At 45.1% G+C, this 18,873-nt stretch overlaps 1 protein-coding gene across 1 annotated transcript in view; it reads right to left on the bottom strand.

Moving 5' to 3' along the window:
- Positions 1 to 18,873, bottom strand: part of cacna1g (calcium channel, voltage-dependent, T type, alpha 1G subunit) — a 382,705-nt gene that overhangs the window by 121,892 nt on the left and 241,940 nt on the right. The window contains exon 14 of the mRNA XM_083787505.1: positions 1,391 to 1,484. Within this exon, the coding sequence (XP_083643631.1) occupies positions 1,391 to 1,484 (94 nt within the window). The remainder of the gene's footprint in view (positions 1 to 1,390; positions 1,485 to 18,873) is intronic.

Genomic DNA, 18,873 nt, shown 5'->3' with positions numbered 1-18,873 from the left:
GACATATTGTAAACCACATTTTTCACATGTGATTAAATAAATGCAGTTGCTGGTTCTGGCTATTATTTGTTGTTTAATCTCCAACACACGTTTTGTAGTTCTATTTTTGACTAATTGTTTGGGTTTGAAGTATTCTGGTCCCTGGCGTGCTGGTGTGTTCATTTCTTTTAGCTTGCTGTGTACTAGATAATCTTTAAGGTTTTTTCTGTAGGCCGATATAATTTTATAATCTTTTAGAAGATCATCCGTTCGGTTCTCAAAATTCCTTTTTATTCTGTTGTTGGCTAGTGTGCTCTGTGTTGAATAACTGGTTATCAGGGCCAATTTAGGGCCTGGATCGAAAGGGGTGGCAAAGAGACATAATATCATCCCAGTTGAAATGCTAATGAAAAAAATCGGCTGCTCGGCTAAATCAATATTTGAGCAGGGCCTTAATCTTAAACGGAGATGCGTGCGAGGGTAGCGTAGCATTCAGCCAGCAAAGACAAACAAGACACACGACGCAGAAGCAAAACGTTGCTGTGCGGCGGTGCAAATGTGACTTTATAATGGCACTTATATTCCTCTGCGTCGTTCCCCCGTCGTCCCCTTGGTATACAGAGTAAGAGGAATACATTACAGGCCCCTTTCAGCCACTGGAGGAGAAGTTTGTTTTTTAATTCCGTCCATATGAGAGAGGGGAAGGAAGGGAGGAAGAGTACACAATGCTGTTGGGAGTTGCGCTCGGCACATTTTCGTCCCACGGAACTCCTCTGGTACGTCTGCATGGGTGTGCGTGCGTTGCGCGCGCCGCGTGCACCCACGTTTGTGTGTGTGTGTGTGTGTGTGTGTGTGTGTGTGTATAAAAGGGGCAGAGAGCCGACACGCGAGGAATTCTAGATGAGGCAGCGAGGTTGATGAAAAGGGAGCTAGACAGGGGCACGTGCCTCATGGCCTCACGGCGGTGGTGTGGTTACAGGAAAAAAGAAAGAAACCATGCACCGAGAATGAGACCTCAACACGGACTCTGTGACATTCTGGAGGACATTATATATATATATATATATATATATATATATATATATATATATATATATTATACCAAAACGACACGTTCTTTCAACCTGTCGTCGTTTTCTTTTTAAATGGCATAAAAAAATTTGAATCTGCAGGGATCCTTAGCTAAGATGATTCAAGGGGGGGCACTTTACTTTTACTAATGCATCTGGGACGAGTTGTAATAAAAAAAAGGAAGAAGTTTGTCATAAGAGAGTCGAGAATTCGGAGAGTCTCCATTAGGGCTGCATATTTAAAGCCAGCAGATTACCCTTACAAAAGCAGTGAGTGTGCGCGAGTGCGTGTCCGTCCGTGCATGCGTGAGTGCGTGTCCGTGCGTGCGTGCGTGCCTCACCTGCGGATGCAGACAGGTCCTTCTTGCTGCCATTTACGTCCTCCATGCTGCGACGGATGGAACCTATCTCTGAACCTGGATTGGACTCATCGCCCTTTACACACCCGCACGCACACACACACACACACACACGCGCGCACGTGCACGCACACACACAAGCACACACACGCACACACACACAACAGACACGGAAATTAAAGTAGTGAAGTGGCAACCGCGGTCTCGTGTGGACTATTATAACACAGGACTAAAACAAAACAGCGGGTGGGTTGAAAGTTGCCTCTGCAAAACACGCAGATCTGGGCTCAGTTTGACGCGTTATTGTCGTGTGACATAATGCGACACGTCGCGTGTGTACGTTCTGACCTCAGATCAGCGACTATACAGAGGCAACCTGACTAACAGACACACGATGGGTGAAGACTAGTGACGGAGAGACTATAAACCATGGTGGCCGATCCGGTTGGACCGCGACATGCAGGACAGGACAGTGAAACAACGTCTCGCTGAGAGCGACCACACCGAAGCAAGTGTATACATGTAAATCTGGAGTGTCATATATACTGTAGGCTACTCTCTGAAACTCAGAGAGGGTTATGGATGGTATGTATACGAGAACAGGTAGAAGATCAGTGCAGTTCTGACGGGTGCAGTACTTATTTTAGACAGTTTTTGGTCTAGACTAGTCATCGGTTAGACCAGTCATTAGTCCTACAACTACAACCCATCTCAAACCCTCACCCTAAACCTAACGGGGTAGCACACCTAAAACTAACCTTAACCCATGTCTAACCAATGACTATAGTCTAAACTAAGTATGCACCCCGTGCTATGACAAATGGCTATGTATATAATGCAGAAAGACAAAATGTTATATAATTCAACTTAAAATGAGTCGAAATGTATCTCTCTCTTATAAGCCCAAACCACACCAAAGGATCGATACGGTTGTTCTGAAAGGGGGAGGGACTGCGACGCTCTATTCAACGGGCCAAACCACACCAATGGGTCGCAATGCAACTCCTAAGGATCAAGGAGTTTGGATAGTGTGGTTCACATTAGCACGTGAACTGATATTTTGCCCACCGTGGTATATACGTAGTAAAGCACCCAGAACAGAGCTTCGGTGTGGTCAAACACACACACACACACACACAGAAAAACCTACTAAGGAACACACAACAGCGTACAAGCTAACACAGACACACAGACACACACACAGGCCCATATGCACACACGCACGCATGTGCACAAACACTTATTTGTCTCTCTCTCACAAGCACTCTTGATGTCTCTACCACTACCTCAAACACGCACGCACAGTCACACACGCACGCACGCACGCACAGTCACACACGCACGCACGCACGGGGCCAATCTTCAGTGTGGTCTCTCAGTCATAAATCATCCACACGGCACACCACAACAGTTTGTCAGAACACGGCAAACTGTTTGTCCATCGTTTTTTCGCTCCGTCATTGTTTGTGTCAAAATAATCCTCCTTTCCCGGGAGCCGAGCAGTCACTCCCGTCTGCAACTTCCTCATCATAGCCTGCACCACTGTCTGTGCCATGATTCTCTCCCCACTCTGCCAGCCTCTCTATTCCTGTCTTGGCACTAGGGCTCGTCCACCAGGCCCTGGCAGATCAAGAGCTTTGTTCGGTAACGGAATGTCACTAAAGGACACTTCGTGCTTGGAGCACGAAGTGCCGACCGATTTCGGAGATTTCTGAGTTCTGAGGATTCATCACTATAATTATGTCACATTGCATCAGTGGGGGAAAGTGACTAGGTACTGTGCTTAAAGGACAACTTTAGTTTTTTTCAACCAAGGTTCATGTTTTAGGTTGTTATTAGGGAAAGTAAAAGATGAGTGTTCATTTTTTTCCGTTTGCTGCTTTCTTTCGTTTTAGGGATTTTAGCTGTCTTTGACAGGGGGGCGGGGGCATTCGAACGTGGGGCTAAATATGTATTTTTTTACAAAATCTTATAGCGATTTATTATTTTATTATTTACTATAGTCCTAATAGACCCCAGGAAAATACATCTGGCCACAAAATCCTACATTTTTTCTGAAAAACCCATGTTTCGGTGGTGCTCAACCTTTTTCATGTCAAGGACCCCCAGAATTATCTCTATTGGGCCACGGAGAGGACCCCCATCTCAAAATATGTAGTTCCAGGGACCCCCCCCAGAAGCCAATATTTTAGTTAAAGATGTTCGCTCTGAAATATATATTCAAAGATCTGCACCACATTTTCACGACTTTTCGAAAATAGCAGACCTACACAAGCTCGTAGCGCGCCACTCGGTGCCACGCTATATGAGCTTGTAGATCTGCTATTTTTCAATAGCTAAAGCATAGCATAATGCTAACACCAAAAGGGGTTCCCGCCCAAAAATGGGTTAAGTACAACTTTGAGGTGTTTGTACTTTACTTGAGTGTTTCTAATTTCCACAGTACTTTTACTTCTACTCCACTACATCTCAGAAACCCAATTTGTGCCCAAGACGTCTCCAGAGACGTCCTTAGAGTTAATACGCACAGGTACAAAATACATAATACACGCACACACGCACAGGTATACAAACACGCATTACACACGCACAGACACACATACGCGTGCGCGCATGCATACACAGTACTGATCGTCTGCACCGCCTATACTACACTAACAAAGTAAAAACGGCACGCACAATCAATCCGGAGCGGCGGCCTTGATAGGACAAACGACGCGAGCAGTGGAGTGTGTGCTTAAACTCTCCCCTGTCGCTATATCTCTCTCCATCTCTTCCTTAGCTGTATAACCTTGATTTATACCGAGTCGGGGGTGGGGGGGGGGGATCAGCACAATCACCAATTTGGGTATTGCAGCTGTTTGTGTATAGGCTACTAATGGCAATCTGGGAACCCTTTGTCAAAAGAACAAGGATCGGAATATGTCCCTGAGAGGTGTTATACTAATGGTTGTGCCATTGGCCCAGAGGGGTTTTGAGGCCGACCACAATTAGGACCAGTTTTGTATAGGTTCATATAGTCAATATTGTACGGGCCAATATAATAAATATATACGTAATAAAACTCAATGACACATGATGTGGTCTCATTCAGTCCGGTGCACTTTAAGCCCTGTTGGGTAGTCTGTATACGTGTTAGTTAAGGTGTTCTGTTTTGGGTCCGGCCTTAACCCACTTTGGACAACAAAACCCACTTTGGACAACAAAAAAAACTAACTAATTTCTGAAAAAAGTTGTCAGTTGTGCTCAACCTTTTTCATGTCAAGGACTCCCAGAATTATCTCTATTGGGCCACGGACCCCCCATCTCAAAATATGTAGTTCCAGGGACCCCCCCCCGCCAAAAGCAAATATTCTAGTTAAAAATGTTCGCTCTGAAATTATATTCAAAGATTTGCACCACATTTTCACGACTTTAAAAAAATAGCAGACCTACAAGCTCGTAGCGCGCCCTATGAGCTTGTAGATCTGCTATTTTTCAATAGCTAGAGTATAACACAATGCTTAAAACACCAAAAGGGGGTTCCCGTTCAGAATGGTTTAATCCCCCGTGCACACATATCACCACCGTGCTGTCGGTCCTTGACCCTGGCCCCGATACAGTAGAGTTATAAGACCACTCTACTGTGTCCCGGCGCCAGCTGGGGTCTCTCCCCTGAGTGAGAGGTGATGTGTGCGTGAGGGCGTGCGTGCGTGTGTGCATGCGCGCGTGACAGGAAAAAATCCATTCGAGTGACTCTAAATGGACCCAGCTCCTTTTTTTATTAAATAATTTCGACGTTGTCAGTTTCTCATCCTTCATCCTCTTCCCGCTGTCTGTCTGTCTGTCTGTCTGTGCCGTGCTGTTTATTGAGGGTGTTGCATTGAATGTGATGCATGTATTTATTTGACTTTGTCTTGCCCTGTGATCTGTATACTATCAGATGCTGTATCTCAAATGTCCCTGTGGGATCACTAAAGGTCTTATATCTTGAATACCGAATGGACCCGTCATTTTGTAATAAAAAAAAAAAAATCACATTCAATTCACATTTACAGTCGGTGTCAAATGAGGTCCCTGCAGAGAGAATAAACGGATCAATTTTGTACACTCTAAGTTACTGTACATATAGTTTGTACTGGGCTGATATGGGAGACAAACAGTGCATATATACTCCTACGCTATACCTCCCTGCCCTTTCTTTTAGAAGCAGATCTCTAATTCTGCCCACGAGGGAGAGAGGGATAGAATCCTCCCCAAACAACGACCAGCACTTCAGAGCCGCTGCATCTGGGCCAGAAGGAATTATCTTTTAGTTTCTAAATTAGGAGATAATTTGGGGGGCAAAAAACAAAAAAGAATAGAGGGTAAAAACAACGAGGAATGTCTGACTGGAGGGACGAGTGATATAAGCCGTGAAAACATGGCAGCAAAGGGCTTAAAACCTTCTTATCAGCACGAATAAAAGTGCTAACCGGATTATAGTCTACTTATAGGTAAATGCAGTACGTGTGAAACTCTCAGAGCAGAGCGAGCACGCACGCGCGCGCGCACGCACGCACGCACGCACGCACGCACGCACACACGCACACACGCACACACGCACACACGCACACACGCACACACACACACACACACACACACACACACACACACACACACACACACACACACACACACACACACACACACACACACACACACACACACACACACAAGGGCTCGGAAAGGAATGACACAGAGTTTCGGTGGGTAAAAGACCTGGATTTGAACCGCAGCAGGTTCAGTCAGGACAACTCAAGAATGGATGGAATATGTATTTATTGAATATAAGATGAGCAATATAATATTTATGATGGTTTGGCGATGTATTGGATCTGCTTTTTTAGGTACTCGGATCAAGCGCATCGGTCCCGACCATATATAGGGACTCCGAATCCCCCCGTACCTAAACAGTAGATCCAAAACGACAGGTGGTAGCTGGGGTGGAGGAGGGTGAGCAGCAGGTTTGTATACAGCGGCACGCTGATACAGCAGCAGCATTAAAGGAAGCAGGAGGAGGAGAAATGCAAACCTCCGGTTAAAGTAGGCCTATAGCCGGTATGAAGATGGAGTGAGTGTGTGACTGGCTGAGTGAATCATGTGAATGAGAGCGTGATGCTGAGGTGGCCCAATTAACGGCCGGCAGCGACTGCACTGAGGTTACCTGACTGGACTTACTCTGCGCAGCATGTCTACGACAGGCACAAATGCTCATTGATTTGAACAACGTGAGGCCTGATCTTTAAAGGCTACTCGGTTGTGCATCGAGTCTGGCACTGCAAATAGCTCCATTTTTCAAAAATAGCAGACCTACAAGCACGTAGCACGCCACTCGGTGGCGCACTATGAGCTTGTAGGTCTGCTATTTTTCAATAGCTAAAGCATATCATGATGCTGAACATAACGTGGGGCGACTGTGGCTCAAGAGGTAGAGCAAGTCGTCCAATGATCCATGGGTCGGCGGTTCGAATCCCGGCTCCTCCTGTCTACATGTCGAAGTGTCCTTGGGCAAGACACTGAACCCCCAATTGCTCCCGATGTGCTGGTTGGTACCTTGCATGGCTTCCGCCGCAATCGGTGTATGAATGGGTGAATGTAATGCACAATCTATGTAAAGCGCCTTGGATAAAGGCGCTATATAAATGCACCATTTACCATTTACCATAACATAATGCTAACACCAAAAGGGGTTTCCGCCCAAAATGGGTTAAATATAATGGGATATAATGCATACACACCATTTTGGAAAGAACTGTTCCGTTCTGGTCAAACAGAGTCAGCTGGGTGCCGCTATCTTGCACGTTGATGTCGGCTCACTGGAAACACTCTGCTAAACACCAGTGGGTCTCCAGGTGTCCTTGAGTGTGTTCCAAAGAAAATGGCCCCCGTACCGGTGTGTGTGTAACTCTGAGAGTATAGGGTCCATTTGGTTCCATTTTGTACACTCTCAGAGTTATGGGGGTCCTTGAAACTAAAAACATTTGAGAACCGCACTGCACACTAAATGGAACAGAGCCTTAATTGAGAACGCAATGAGCACTAACTATGAGACCTAGCAGAACATGTCTGTCTGCCTGTGTGTGTGTCACGCTGTAACACCACCCGCCCGCCACAAGAGGGCAGAGCTGTATCACACACACAAAAAACAAACACACACACACACACACACAGACACACACACAAAAAAACCTTAACTAAAAGAAAATAATTTGCTTAAAAGAAACTTTAAAAGAAACTTAAACAAAAACAAAACCACACACACGCACGCACGCACACATACACACACTAAAACAAGAACTTAAAACTTCAAAGAACCCTACATTTACGAGCTGCCTTCGCTTCGCTTACTTGTTAGTATCATCGGTAACACCTGTGAAGGAAGTATATAGGGAAGCGGCCTAGATGCAAGAAAGCTTAGAGAAGGAAAAGACACCACCGTCATGGTGTCACGTGACTGGACGCCAGGGCTGCGCCATGACACCCCACCACGCCCCCATGTGCAAGAACTCGCAGCGGAAGTTCGATGAATACATTGGAGTGGATGGGAGCCCGCTGGACATCTTGTAAAGAAACATTATTTATGAACGATAGCGACCTTTGTCATATAATCGGTCCAGGAATATAATAGAAGACATATCACAGATTGTTTTCCGACTGGGTGTTTTTCGACTTGCTAACTGTTTCATTTTATTCAGAAATTTAAAGAGCACAGGGTACGTTTCTGGGCTGCATAGGCTTAGCCTGACTCCGCCAGCTGGTGGCAGTATTGGGTTCACATCACAATCCTGCCTTCAAAAGCCTATATTGTTTTTAATTCATCAACATTACAAACTAAATAACGCTTTAAAAATGTTGAGAATAAAGGATTTTGCAATATTACAAGTCAGTGGTGTTTGATGAAATACTTTTTTTCATATTAACAGTAGCCTTAGGACCAACCCGCCCACCTCCCCCTATTTTCACACCGTGTAAAGTACCGTGCCGAATTCAAATAGCCACTACTTTGCATAACAACAGCTTTAACTGTTTATATACCTGAGCTGACTGTGAGCGCACGTAGCCGGTAAGCATGCCATGCACACTTGACTTAAGTTACAGGAGTGTGACTGCTATGGCTCCAGTAGGCTACTGCTGCTGTGTGGTGTTCTCCTCCATCAAATAACAGTTACAGATATATTCGTCCAAAGCAAACCTTTTAGTTTCGCTAGTGTCCAGTAAGGATGTTTGTCTGACCATTTTAAGTCTACTTTTGTGTTTTAGGCTTAGGCTATAGCCTACAGCTGTTCTGTGTGCATGCCGCGATGCGTGCGTGCGTGCGTGCGCGTCACGTTCCGTGGTACCAGTACAATTTCATTTATCCAGTCATTCATTCATATTTAACTTGAAACAGAATAAGGCAATGTCTGGAGTTGATAGAGCAAGCATTAACTTCTTTAAGGTATGCCTATGCCTACTATATTTTGAGGGACACATGACTCTTAAATCGTTTAATTACCTCTACATTTCACATGCAAATATTATACTTTCACTACAATTATTAGTTATTACTGGACTACTATTAAGTTGTATTGTACTACTTAAAACTACTGTTGTATTATACTAGGTGGGTTGGTCCCAAGGCTACTGTTAATTTGCGTATTTATTCTGAAACTTAACCACTTGTAGAGCATATTACATTGTGATACTGCTAGGCAACTTTTACTTTAGTGAAAAAAAGTATTTCATCAAACACCACTGACTTGTAATATTGCAAAATCCTTTATTCTCAACATTTTTAAAGCGTTATTTAGTTTGTAATGTTGATGAATTAAAAACAATATAGGCTTTTGAAGGCAGGATTGTGATGTGAACCCAATACTGCCACCAGCTGGCGGAGTCAGGCTAAGCCTATGCAGCCCAGAAACGTACCCTGTGCTCTTTAAATTTCTGAATAAAATGAAACAGTTAGCAAGTCGAAAAACACCCAGTCGGAAAACAATCTGTGATATGTCTTCTATTATATTCCTGGACCGATTATATGACAAAGGTCGCTATCGTTCATAAATAATGTTTCTTTACAAGATGTCCAGCGGGCTCCCATCCACTCCAATGTATTCATCGAACTTCCGCTGCGAGTTCTTGCACATTGGGGCGTGGTGGGGTGTCATGGCGCAGCCCTGGCGTCCAGTCACGTGACACCATGACGGTGGTGTCTTTTCCTTCTCTAAGCTTTCTTGCCTAGATGCAGGAAGAAGTTATTCTGTGTGCATAGAGCCTGTCGTTCAGGCGTTAAGCACCATCAGGGATGTGAAAGGAACATAATGTATAACGGTAGGGAGGGGGGGTAGGGGTCATCATAGGTCCCCAGGGAAATCCCCCCTGGGTGACTGAAATAGCCCGGGTCTGTTTGGATAGCTTGTTTACACTCCGCTACCCCAATTTGGACATGGCTGCCGCAGGCAGGAGATGGGGGGACGGAGGGTGGGGGTCCCTGGGCCCGCTGATGATAGCCACGGCGTGATGATAACACACACACACACACACACACACACACACAGTCACGCAAGCACGCGCACACACACACACACACACACACACTGTCACGCACACACACAAATTGGTGTCCTAGCTCAGATGCTCAGCAAGTCACAGTAACAGTAATGGATTGTCTGTGGCTGGACCAGGGGGGCAGTCAGACAGATATTTTGTGAAGCCACTAGTTCATATAATGGCCTGTTGTGGCGCTGTCATTGGACCCAGAAAAACCCATAGCCCCATAGAAGTCCATGTATTTGGGCCCAACTTCACCTAGACTGTATTACCTTAATAAACATGGTCATGAATACTTTCTGCTTCCAGTCACTAGTTATTCTTTTTGGAAAATTATGGTCCCATTTATTAAAAGTCGCGTATGTTCTGAGGGGCGTGGCTACCGTTACAGTCTATGATCGGGATTCCCCTCCCACTCGAGTCAAAATAAAAACCAACGGAGAAGAAGGGGGGAAGTCCCGCCTCGTTGTCTGGGCCAGGCAATGGCCAGCTGGGCCAAAACGGATCTAGAAAGATGGCGACTTACAATAACAGGCTTCATTTTACGTTCATGTTAGACCCAGAGAACGCTTTGTCCATATTTTTTACAGTCTATGGGCTGGACATAAAGTAATGACTTTCACACAAAATGCGGTGATCCAATCATTCAACTATCTATCTATCTATCTATCTACTATCTATCTACTATCTATCTATCTATCTATATATCTATCAAAAAACATGCCGCACAGTTTTAGCCCATTCTCTGATCATCTGAGAATAGGTTTGAACTAGCAAAAGGTTTGAACTTTTCCTGTTGCACGGATACTTCCTTTTAACCCTGCCTCAGGGCGGCAATGCCATGTACACGCCTGCACGTGATGCTAATGTTTCTAAAAAAAAAATAACATGCACACAAAATGATATTAATCGACAAGTTGTCCTCCCGTCTGGCCGCGGTAGAGGAGACGGAACGGGGACCGCGAGAAGGGTGGTCAGCGTAGCGGTTTAGAAGTAACGTCCGTTGAACGGTTTAGGTTTTATGCCTGACGTCGAGAAAAAAAGAAAACGTTTTCTAAATCAAAAGATTTGAGGCACATTTTAACGATTTTTCAAAAATAGCAGACCTACAAGTTCATAAGTGGCGCGCTATGATCTTGTAGATCTGCTATTTTTCAATAGCTAATTGTGTAATGTTTGAAACACCAAAAGGGGTTCCCGTCTAGACTGGGTTAAGACATCACACACGACGTCATCACACATTCTGCAATAATGAATACTTTTTCCTTTTGGTACTTTAAGTGTATTTCGATGCCAACACTTTTTGTACTTTTACTCAAGTGCATTTTGAAATCCCGGACTTTGACTGCGGTAACGAAGTATTTCTACATTGCAGCGCTGCATACTTTTACTTAAGTAAATGGTAAACGGTGCATTCATTCAATTGAACTCAATTGTTCAAGTAAAACAATTGAGTATTTGTCCACCAGGGAATGACACAGGACACGCTGTAGGCTACCATCTGTTTTCAGCGGACCACTATAGCTCATTCAGCTATAGACGGCGGGCATTCTTGGCCCCGGACTTTAAGTGTACTGAGTCATGCAAACATACTGCAGTGGATGGCCTCGGTCTCTCCATTAGCTCTCATCATCCCTCTCTCTGTACTTCACTCACATTAGAGCTGGCTGTGTTTGGCGGCCCTCTGAAAAGCTTGTACCCCCCCCCCCCCTGTCCTCCCTCCATCTTTCTCTCTCTCTCTGTGTGCGCCAGCCAGATAAAACAAAAGACGAAGAGGGAGTTTTTTTTTTTTTTTTTATTTGGCATCGCTGGTTCTTGGTGTGTTTTTACCCCGAGGACAGAGAAAAACAACAGAGCGAGAGACGGTGTTAAAGGAGGTCAGTGATGTGCAGGGAAGCTGCATACCGATGAGGTCAGCATGGGACACGGTCTCACCGCAGAGCCATAGAGTATATTATAGACAGAGTTATTATACGCAAACTCCGTTCACGTCATGGATGGGGCTTCGGTTCCTCTTCTACGTAGACTTCTATTGGTTTAGTCCCTTATTTGAAGGCTTCGAATAGGGATTACGGAATGCATTGGAGTCTATATGGGCTCGCACGAGTACATGAACCACGTGACCGTGCTGTTTTCTGCCCCCTCAATATCGCAACTCTTCTATTAGATGGCTCTGGGTCTCACCAGAGGATGAGAGGATGCTTTAAAAATGAAGGTACCCCTCCCCCCCCCCCCCCCCCCCCCAACCATCTGCCCCCTCCCCCCCCTCCCTCCCTACCGCCCCAGGCAACCGAACCAAACCAAACCGAATCAAATAGAATCCAACCCAACTAGCCAGAACTAAACCAAACCAAACGAGATGAAACCTCACCCAGCCCAACCCGACGCAAACCGAAGCAGACAACAAATACCTCAACTAAATCAAACCACACACACACACACACCAACGCAATACAAATCCAAGCCCAGCCAAACTATCTAAAATAAACCAAACCGACTCAACCCAAACCAACACGACCCGACCTGACCCAACCCAACCCAAATTAAACCATCGCACACAACAAGAAACAAGAAACCAAACCAGCCTAAACTAAGCAAACCAAACCCACACCACCCTAATCCAATCCAAACCAAACCCACACCATCCCAACCCGAACCCCAACCCAACCCAACCCAACCCAACCCAACCCAACCCAACCCCACCCCATCCCAACCCAACCCAACCCAACCCAACCCCACCCCATCCCAACCCAACCCAACCCAACCCAACCCCACCCCATCCCAACCCCACCCAACCCAACCCCAACCCAACCCCACCCCACCCCAACCCAACCCATCCCAACCCAACCCAACCCAACCCAACCCAGCATCCTGACACCAGGTTGTCTCTATAGAAAGCCCAAACCACACCAATGATTCGCCATGCAACTCTAATACTGTGCAACCAAACGGTTGTGAGTATACGCATGTAAAGTAAACAACCACTGTGCCGGCCCGCCATATACACAACCTCCGCGGCCAACTTAGGGCCCCCGGGAGCCCCCCCCCCCCCCCCCCCCGGAACAGGTCCTCAAAGCCATGCATCCAACACGCTTTGAACTGAGCACATTTGGACTTTTCGTTCCAGAGATAATGGCCAAAAGATCTTGAAAACGGCACTTTCGGTGTGAGTGAGTTTTGTCCATTATCGCCCATTTCTTCTTTCATAAAACGGCCTATAGGAAGGTCGGACGGCGGCAAACTAGATACCCGAGTATAGTTCACTTTGAGCTGCATCCCCCGCTTAGGAAACTAGCATTTTCTCATGCCAATAAAGCTCCTTTGAATTGAATCACTTGCGTCGACATGCATGCGCCACCATGCGCCACCATGCGGCCGCCGCAGTGCAACAGGACATATCACACCGCCGGTAGCGCCGCGCGCTAAAAAAACGCTTCGTTGCGTCTCGGGGACCCATTGGTGTGGTTTATTGGGGCGTTATGCCATGTATGCATCTCAGCTCGACATCAGGCCCCTTTTCCACCGGTTGGTTCCCACTGGGAACCGGTTCAGTTCTTTTCAACCGGTTGGTTCCCACTGGGAACCGGTTCAGTTCTTTTCAACCGGTTGGTTCCCACTGGGAACCGGTTCAGTTCTTTTCAACCGGTTGGTTCCCAATGGGAACCGGTTCAGTTCTTTTCAACCGGTTGGTTCCCAATGGGAACCAGTTCAGCTCCACAATTGGGAGGTTAATTATGAATTGAATGTGCAAAACCATACCTATATATTAGCTTGTTATCACCATGAATCTTCCCCAATTGAGTACTTACACGAAGACAACGATGTATTGTCTTACACATTTGTAATGAGGCATTATGTAGGAAAATATGCAAAATAATCAAAAATATGAAAAGCTACTATAATGTGGAAGGGTTATCATGTATTCATTTACTTGTATTGATCCTATAAACAATTTAATATAGGTCTAGTTTGCCCAACAATTTTGGAGCTCTGGCTCATGGACTATAAACCAAAAAGAACTGAACCGGTTCCCACTGGGAACCAACCGGTGGAAAAGGGGGTCTCAGTGAGCTAAAGCAGCGACACACACACACACACACACACACGCACACTCATGCACGCAGCAGGGTGGAGGAGGGAGGGAGGGGCGAGTAAGGACAAGGAGGTTTCTAGAAGGAAGGGACGGGAGGCGGGCATGCAGGCGGAGTCGGTGTTAATAAAAGGGAGGAGGAGGAGGAGTAAAGAGGAAAAGGAAGCAGTGCTGTACTCTGTGTACATACCCCTGAGTCTATAGGCAGCGGAATGAGACTCAGCCGGCCATGCAAGTCCTCTCGCTTGGTCACTTCCTATAGCAGAGAAGTGTGAGTGGTTGGACGGCACGGCCGGAAAAACGGGGGAGGAGAGGAGAGGGAAGAGCAAGGAGAAGGAAGAGGAGGAGGAGGAGGAGGAGGAAGAGGAGGCCCCCCACGACAGAAAACAGCAGCACAGCAGAAGGAGCCATGTTAAAAAAAAGGACATCCCAACAGCCCTAGAGATAAGTCCCACTTCCCCCACTGAGCATTGTTTCCGAGGCTATTAGACTGTCTGAAATAATATGTCTAAATGGCCGTCTGGAATGGGTTGTAACTGGTCTGAAAATGAACGTTTTCTTGCAGTCCAGGCTTAGATTAGACGGTCTATAAAGGACGTTTAAGAAAACAGCTTATCAACGGTTAATCTAAGCCCCTATAGACGACTGTTCAACCGGCGGTCCGGGGACCACCAGTGGTCCATGAGGGGATTCCAGGTGGTCCCAAGCTAAATTAATAAAATGATGTAAAGTTAGTAATCAAATGGACCCTCCTAGACCTTTGACTCTTCTTCATTTGGTTTCATTTTACGCTCTCAAGAGTTAAATTAATGTTAAAAACATCTGCCTTTCTTAATTTACAAGAAGTCTACACAATTAGAGGATGTAAAATAATCGATATTTTGATCAACGTTTGGCCTGTTATCTCTCCTAATGGTAACGTCAACACAGCATGGAACTGTGGACAAAATCCTATCCAACGATAACAAACTATTCTTTCGTTTTGGGTTTTGAGAGGCTAAATCTCACCAAATGTGACCAGATTTGACTGAGAGACTGCCATCGCGCAAATTCCAGCTTTTCCTAACCAGAGGAGAAAAACTTTTCTTTCATGTCTGAAATAAGTGTCAGAGCTGAAATCGACATGCAAATATGAAATAAATGCTTTATTTCGTAATGTTAGAGCCCACAGAAGTGAACCTTTCAAGCCTGTTTTCTCAACTCGACTCAAGACATTACTCCAAATTAAGCCATATCTCCAAAACTGGTGGGCTAAACTGAACAACCAAAATGTCAATTTGAAGCTATGATTCTCTGCTTTCATATGACATGAAAAAACAAATGGTGGTTCCGTGCCGGCCTGGATATGAAAAAGGTTGAAAACCACTGCCCTAGACCAGTGGTTCCAAAACTTTTTCATGTCAAAGACCCCCAAATCGACATGTATTATGGACCCCCATTAGAAAATATATTCCAGAGACCTGTGATTCTCAACCCGTTTAATTTCAAGGACCCCCAGTTTGATATGCATATTAATCTACAGACCCCCATTTAATGGCATTGACCACAATTTATATTGTAAAATCAAAGTAGTTAATAATTTAACTCTTAGACCTCTTTTCCACCGGTTGGGAACCGGTTCAGTTCCGAACCAGTTTTTAGTCCATGAGCCAGACCTCCAAAATAGGAACATTAATTATGATTTGAGTGAGAAAACCATACCTATATTAAATTCTCAATATAAGTATATTAAGTAAGTTAATATATGATAACCCTTCTACAGTGGTAGCTTTTTAATATGCATATTTTCCTACATAATGCATAATTTGCATATTTAAATGTACAATTTCAGAAAATGTGTAATACAATAAATCATTGTCTTTGTGTAAGTAATCAACTGGGGAAGTTTCATGGTGATAACTAACTATTAATTAAATGTTTTCCTATTCACCTATCACATTTAGGCCTATATAGGTGAAAAATACAAAATGTGTGATGAATATGAAAAAGCTACTCCTGTGGAAGGGTTATCATATATTAATTTACATATAAACAATTTAATATAGGTATATGGTTTTGCCCAGTCAATTGATAAGTAACATTCCAGTTTTGGAGGTCTGGCTCATGGACTAAAAACTGGTTCTGAACCGAACCGGTGGAAAAGGGGTGTACAAATGGAAACAAACGGACCCGTTAGGGTCCGTTTGGTTCCACTTTGTACACTCTCAGAGTTACAGACCCATAATGGTCATTTGGTTCCTACTACCATTTAGCTCGGGACCCCCTGGAACTCCCTCAGGTACCCCCGGACCCCACTTTGGGAACCCCTGCCCTACACCATTAAAAACGTTGATGATTAGACCAGTTACAGCCGGTTTAAGACGGATGTCTAATAGCAGACTATTGCTCAGTGGGTTTTATACCATGCAGAAGAAGAAACATTCAAGGGGGGGGGGGGGGGGGGGGGGCAGCTGCAGCGTCCAGAGGGGGGAGGGGGGGGGGGCAATGGGGGGGGTCGTCCCAGGGTGCAGTGCGTGTGCAATACTGCGACGTCTTGCAACTCGGAAACAAGTGGCAAATCCAACAGAGCAGAGCATCACATGTTGCAAAGTTTACATTCCACCACCAAGAGAGAAAATGGCATTAAAAAAAAAAGCAGCAGTATATAATACAGTCATTCATATATGCTGTTGTTAGTTCAATGGCATCGCATGGCACTGTGACACGGGGCTGTCGGATCACATATCACACAAAAAAGTGTGTGTGTGTGTGTGTGTGTGTGTTTGTACGCGCGTGGTTTTCATTTCATTCAATGCGCGCCTCTGTTAACGGAGCTCCATAAAGACTGTCTGAATTGTGTCCATTCTCTCTAACCTCACTCGCCCCGCACGCCCATATCTGTCACATCACCGTCACACTCTTATAGGGGAGGGAGAGAGAGAGAGAGATAGAGAGAGTAGAGCAGTGGTGGAACGTCTCCAAAGCATCTCGCGGCCCCACCCATCTGTCCACTTAACACAGCCAATAGAGCGTCGCAGTCCCGCCCGGAAAAATAATTCCCCGTTAATTTTCCTCATAGACTTTTCAGAAAGTATTTATTTAAAGATGTTTACGCCACGGACAAAGCCAACTCTTGTCGTGACAAATCATGACAATAAACACAATGTTTTGGGCCAAACAAAGAATTAGACAGTAGGAAAAAAAGGCAGGTTACAACACTTTTTTTTCCTTCTTTGTTTGGTACAAAATATTGTGTTTGTTGTCATGATTTGTCACGACTCGAGGTGGCTTCGTACAACGCTTAAAAGGTCTTTAAATGAATACTGTTTGAAATGTCTATGGGGGTAAAATGCATTGAGATGAATTTCCTGGGCTTGGTGTCGTCATGAAAGGGGGTGGGACTGCGACGCTCTATAGGCTGCATGCATGGTCAGTTAAGAGGTGGGATGGGTGGGCCCACATGGGTGGGCCCACTGGGCCGTGTGTGTTTTCAGAGCACCTTATACCATCAATCATTCAAGTGGGCCCACATAATTTCTTTTAAATATTAACAATTTGGTTGCCTTTGAGGGAATATTCCGTTAAAATCCAACTGTCGTCTGCAGAGGTTGAGGAGGAAGAGGGAAGACACGTTTGTGTCTGGACCAATCAGACGAGAGTGATGATGATGAGACGTGGACCAATGAGACAAGAGTTATGCTATGGGAGGTGGACCAATGAGACGAGAGCGATGATGGGAAGTGGACCAATGAGCCGAGTGTGATGACGGGAGGTCGACCAATGAAAAAGGACCAAAATATTGCATAAAAAAATGTCAGTAATACAAGTGTGCGTATGCACAATTGTGTGTGTGCGTGCGTGCATGGACTATAGATCGTGCCTGCCGAGCCTCGCCGCCGTATATATAGCGTCTCTCCGGTGACCCGGGCTCATGCACGTCATTGAAGCGCTTGTTGCTATAGAAACCCTGACGCACGGCAAAGTTTTGGCCCTGTCTAAAAATACCTTTGGTTTGTTTGCAGAGAGGAGGAGGAGGAGGAGGAGGAGGAGGCTAGATGTGTATATGTATGTATGGGGGGGGGGGGTAAATAACAGGAAACTATGAAGCGCTCCGAAGACGTACGCGGGAGGAAGATGAGTGAGAAATAAGGAGAGGAGATGGAAAGTATAGGCTATAGTGAGGCGGTCGCGCGACGGAGGACGAGTTAGGTTGGAAAGGGCCCGGGAACGCATCTGTGTCACTTTAGCATTTAACCACGTTAACTCATTTATCGGCGAAATCGCCTTTTCACGCCAGTTTTATAATGGCGCTCGGTGTCGAGATCGCCTTTTCACGCCTTTAAAAAAAATATCAATTGATTAAGGTGATCAATTTATTGTGTCCTGTATGCGCTCATAACATCCCGGTGCGGTGGAAAAAACCCAGAAAGAAAACAGAAATGAATGGGGACGCAGATTTTACAACGTAAATATCTTGGATTCTGCATTTCTGCACCAAAAACAAGCTTGATTTGCGGCTCATTTCTCTAAACGATATGATTCTATAGCTTATAAAAAGTCAATCACAGTCAATCACGGGAAATGTTACACAGCAGATTTTTTACTTCCTGACTGGCAGTTTCCGGACAAATCGGCTTTCAAACTAAAGTATAACTTGCCATTGAAAATACATGTGCGGCACTCTGTGGCGCCGAATGTGTTAACCATTATTTTAAACTTTAGCCGTTAAAAAAATAGCAGATCTACAAGCTCGTATGAAAAATCATTAAAATATGTGCAAATCTTTGAATTTATATTATTTCAGAGCGAACTGTTTTTAACTCAAATATTTGCTTCTGGGACGTCC

The sequence above is a fragment of the Protomyctophum parallelum genome (genome assembly GCF_964188405.1).
Source record: "Protomyctophum parallelum genome assembly, chromosome: 17".
Lineage (NCBI taxonomy): Eukaryota > Metazoa > Chordata > Actinopteri > Myctophiformes > Myctophidae > Protomyctophum > Protomyctophum parallelum.
The sequence above is the reverse complement of the archived record's forward strand: the minus strand, read 5'-3'. Positions and strand labels throughout refer to the sequence as shown.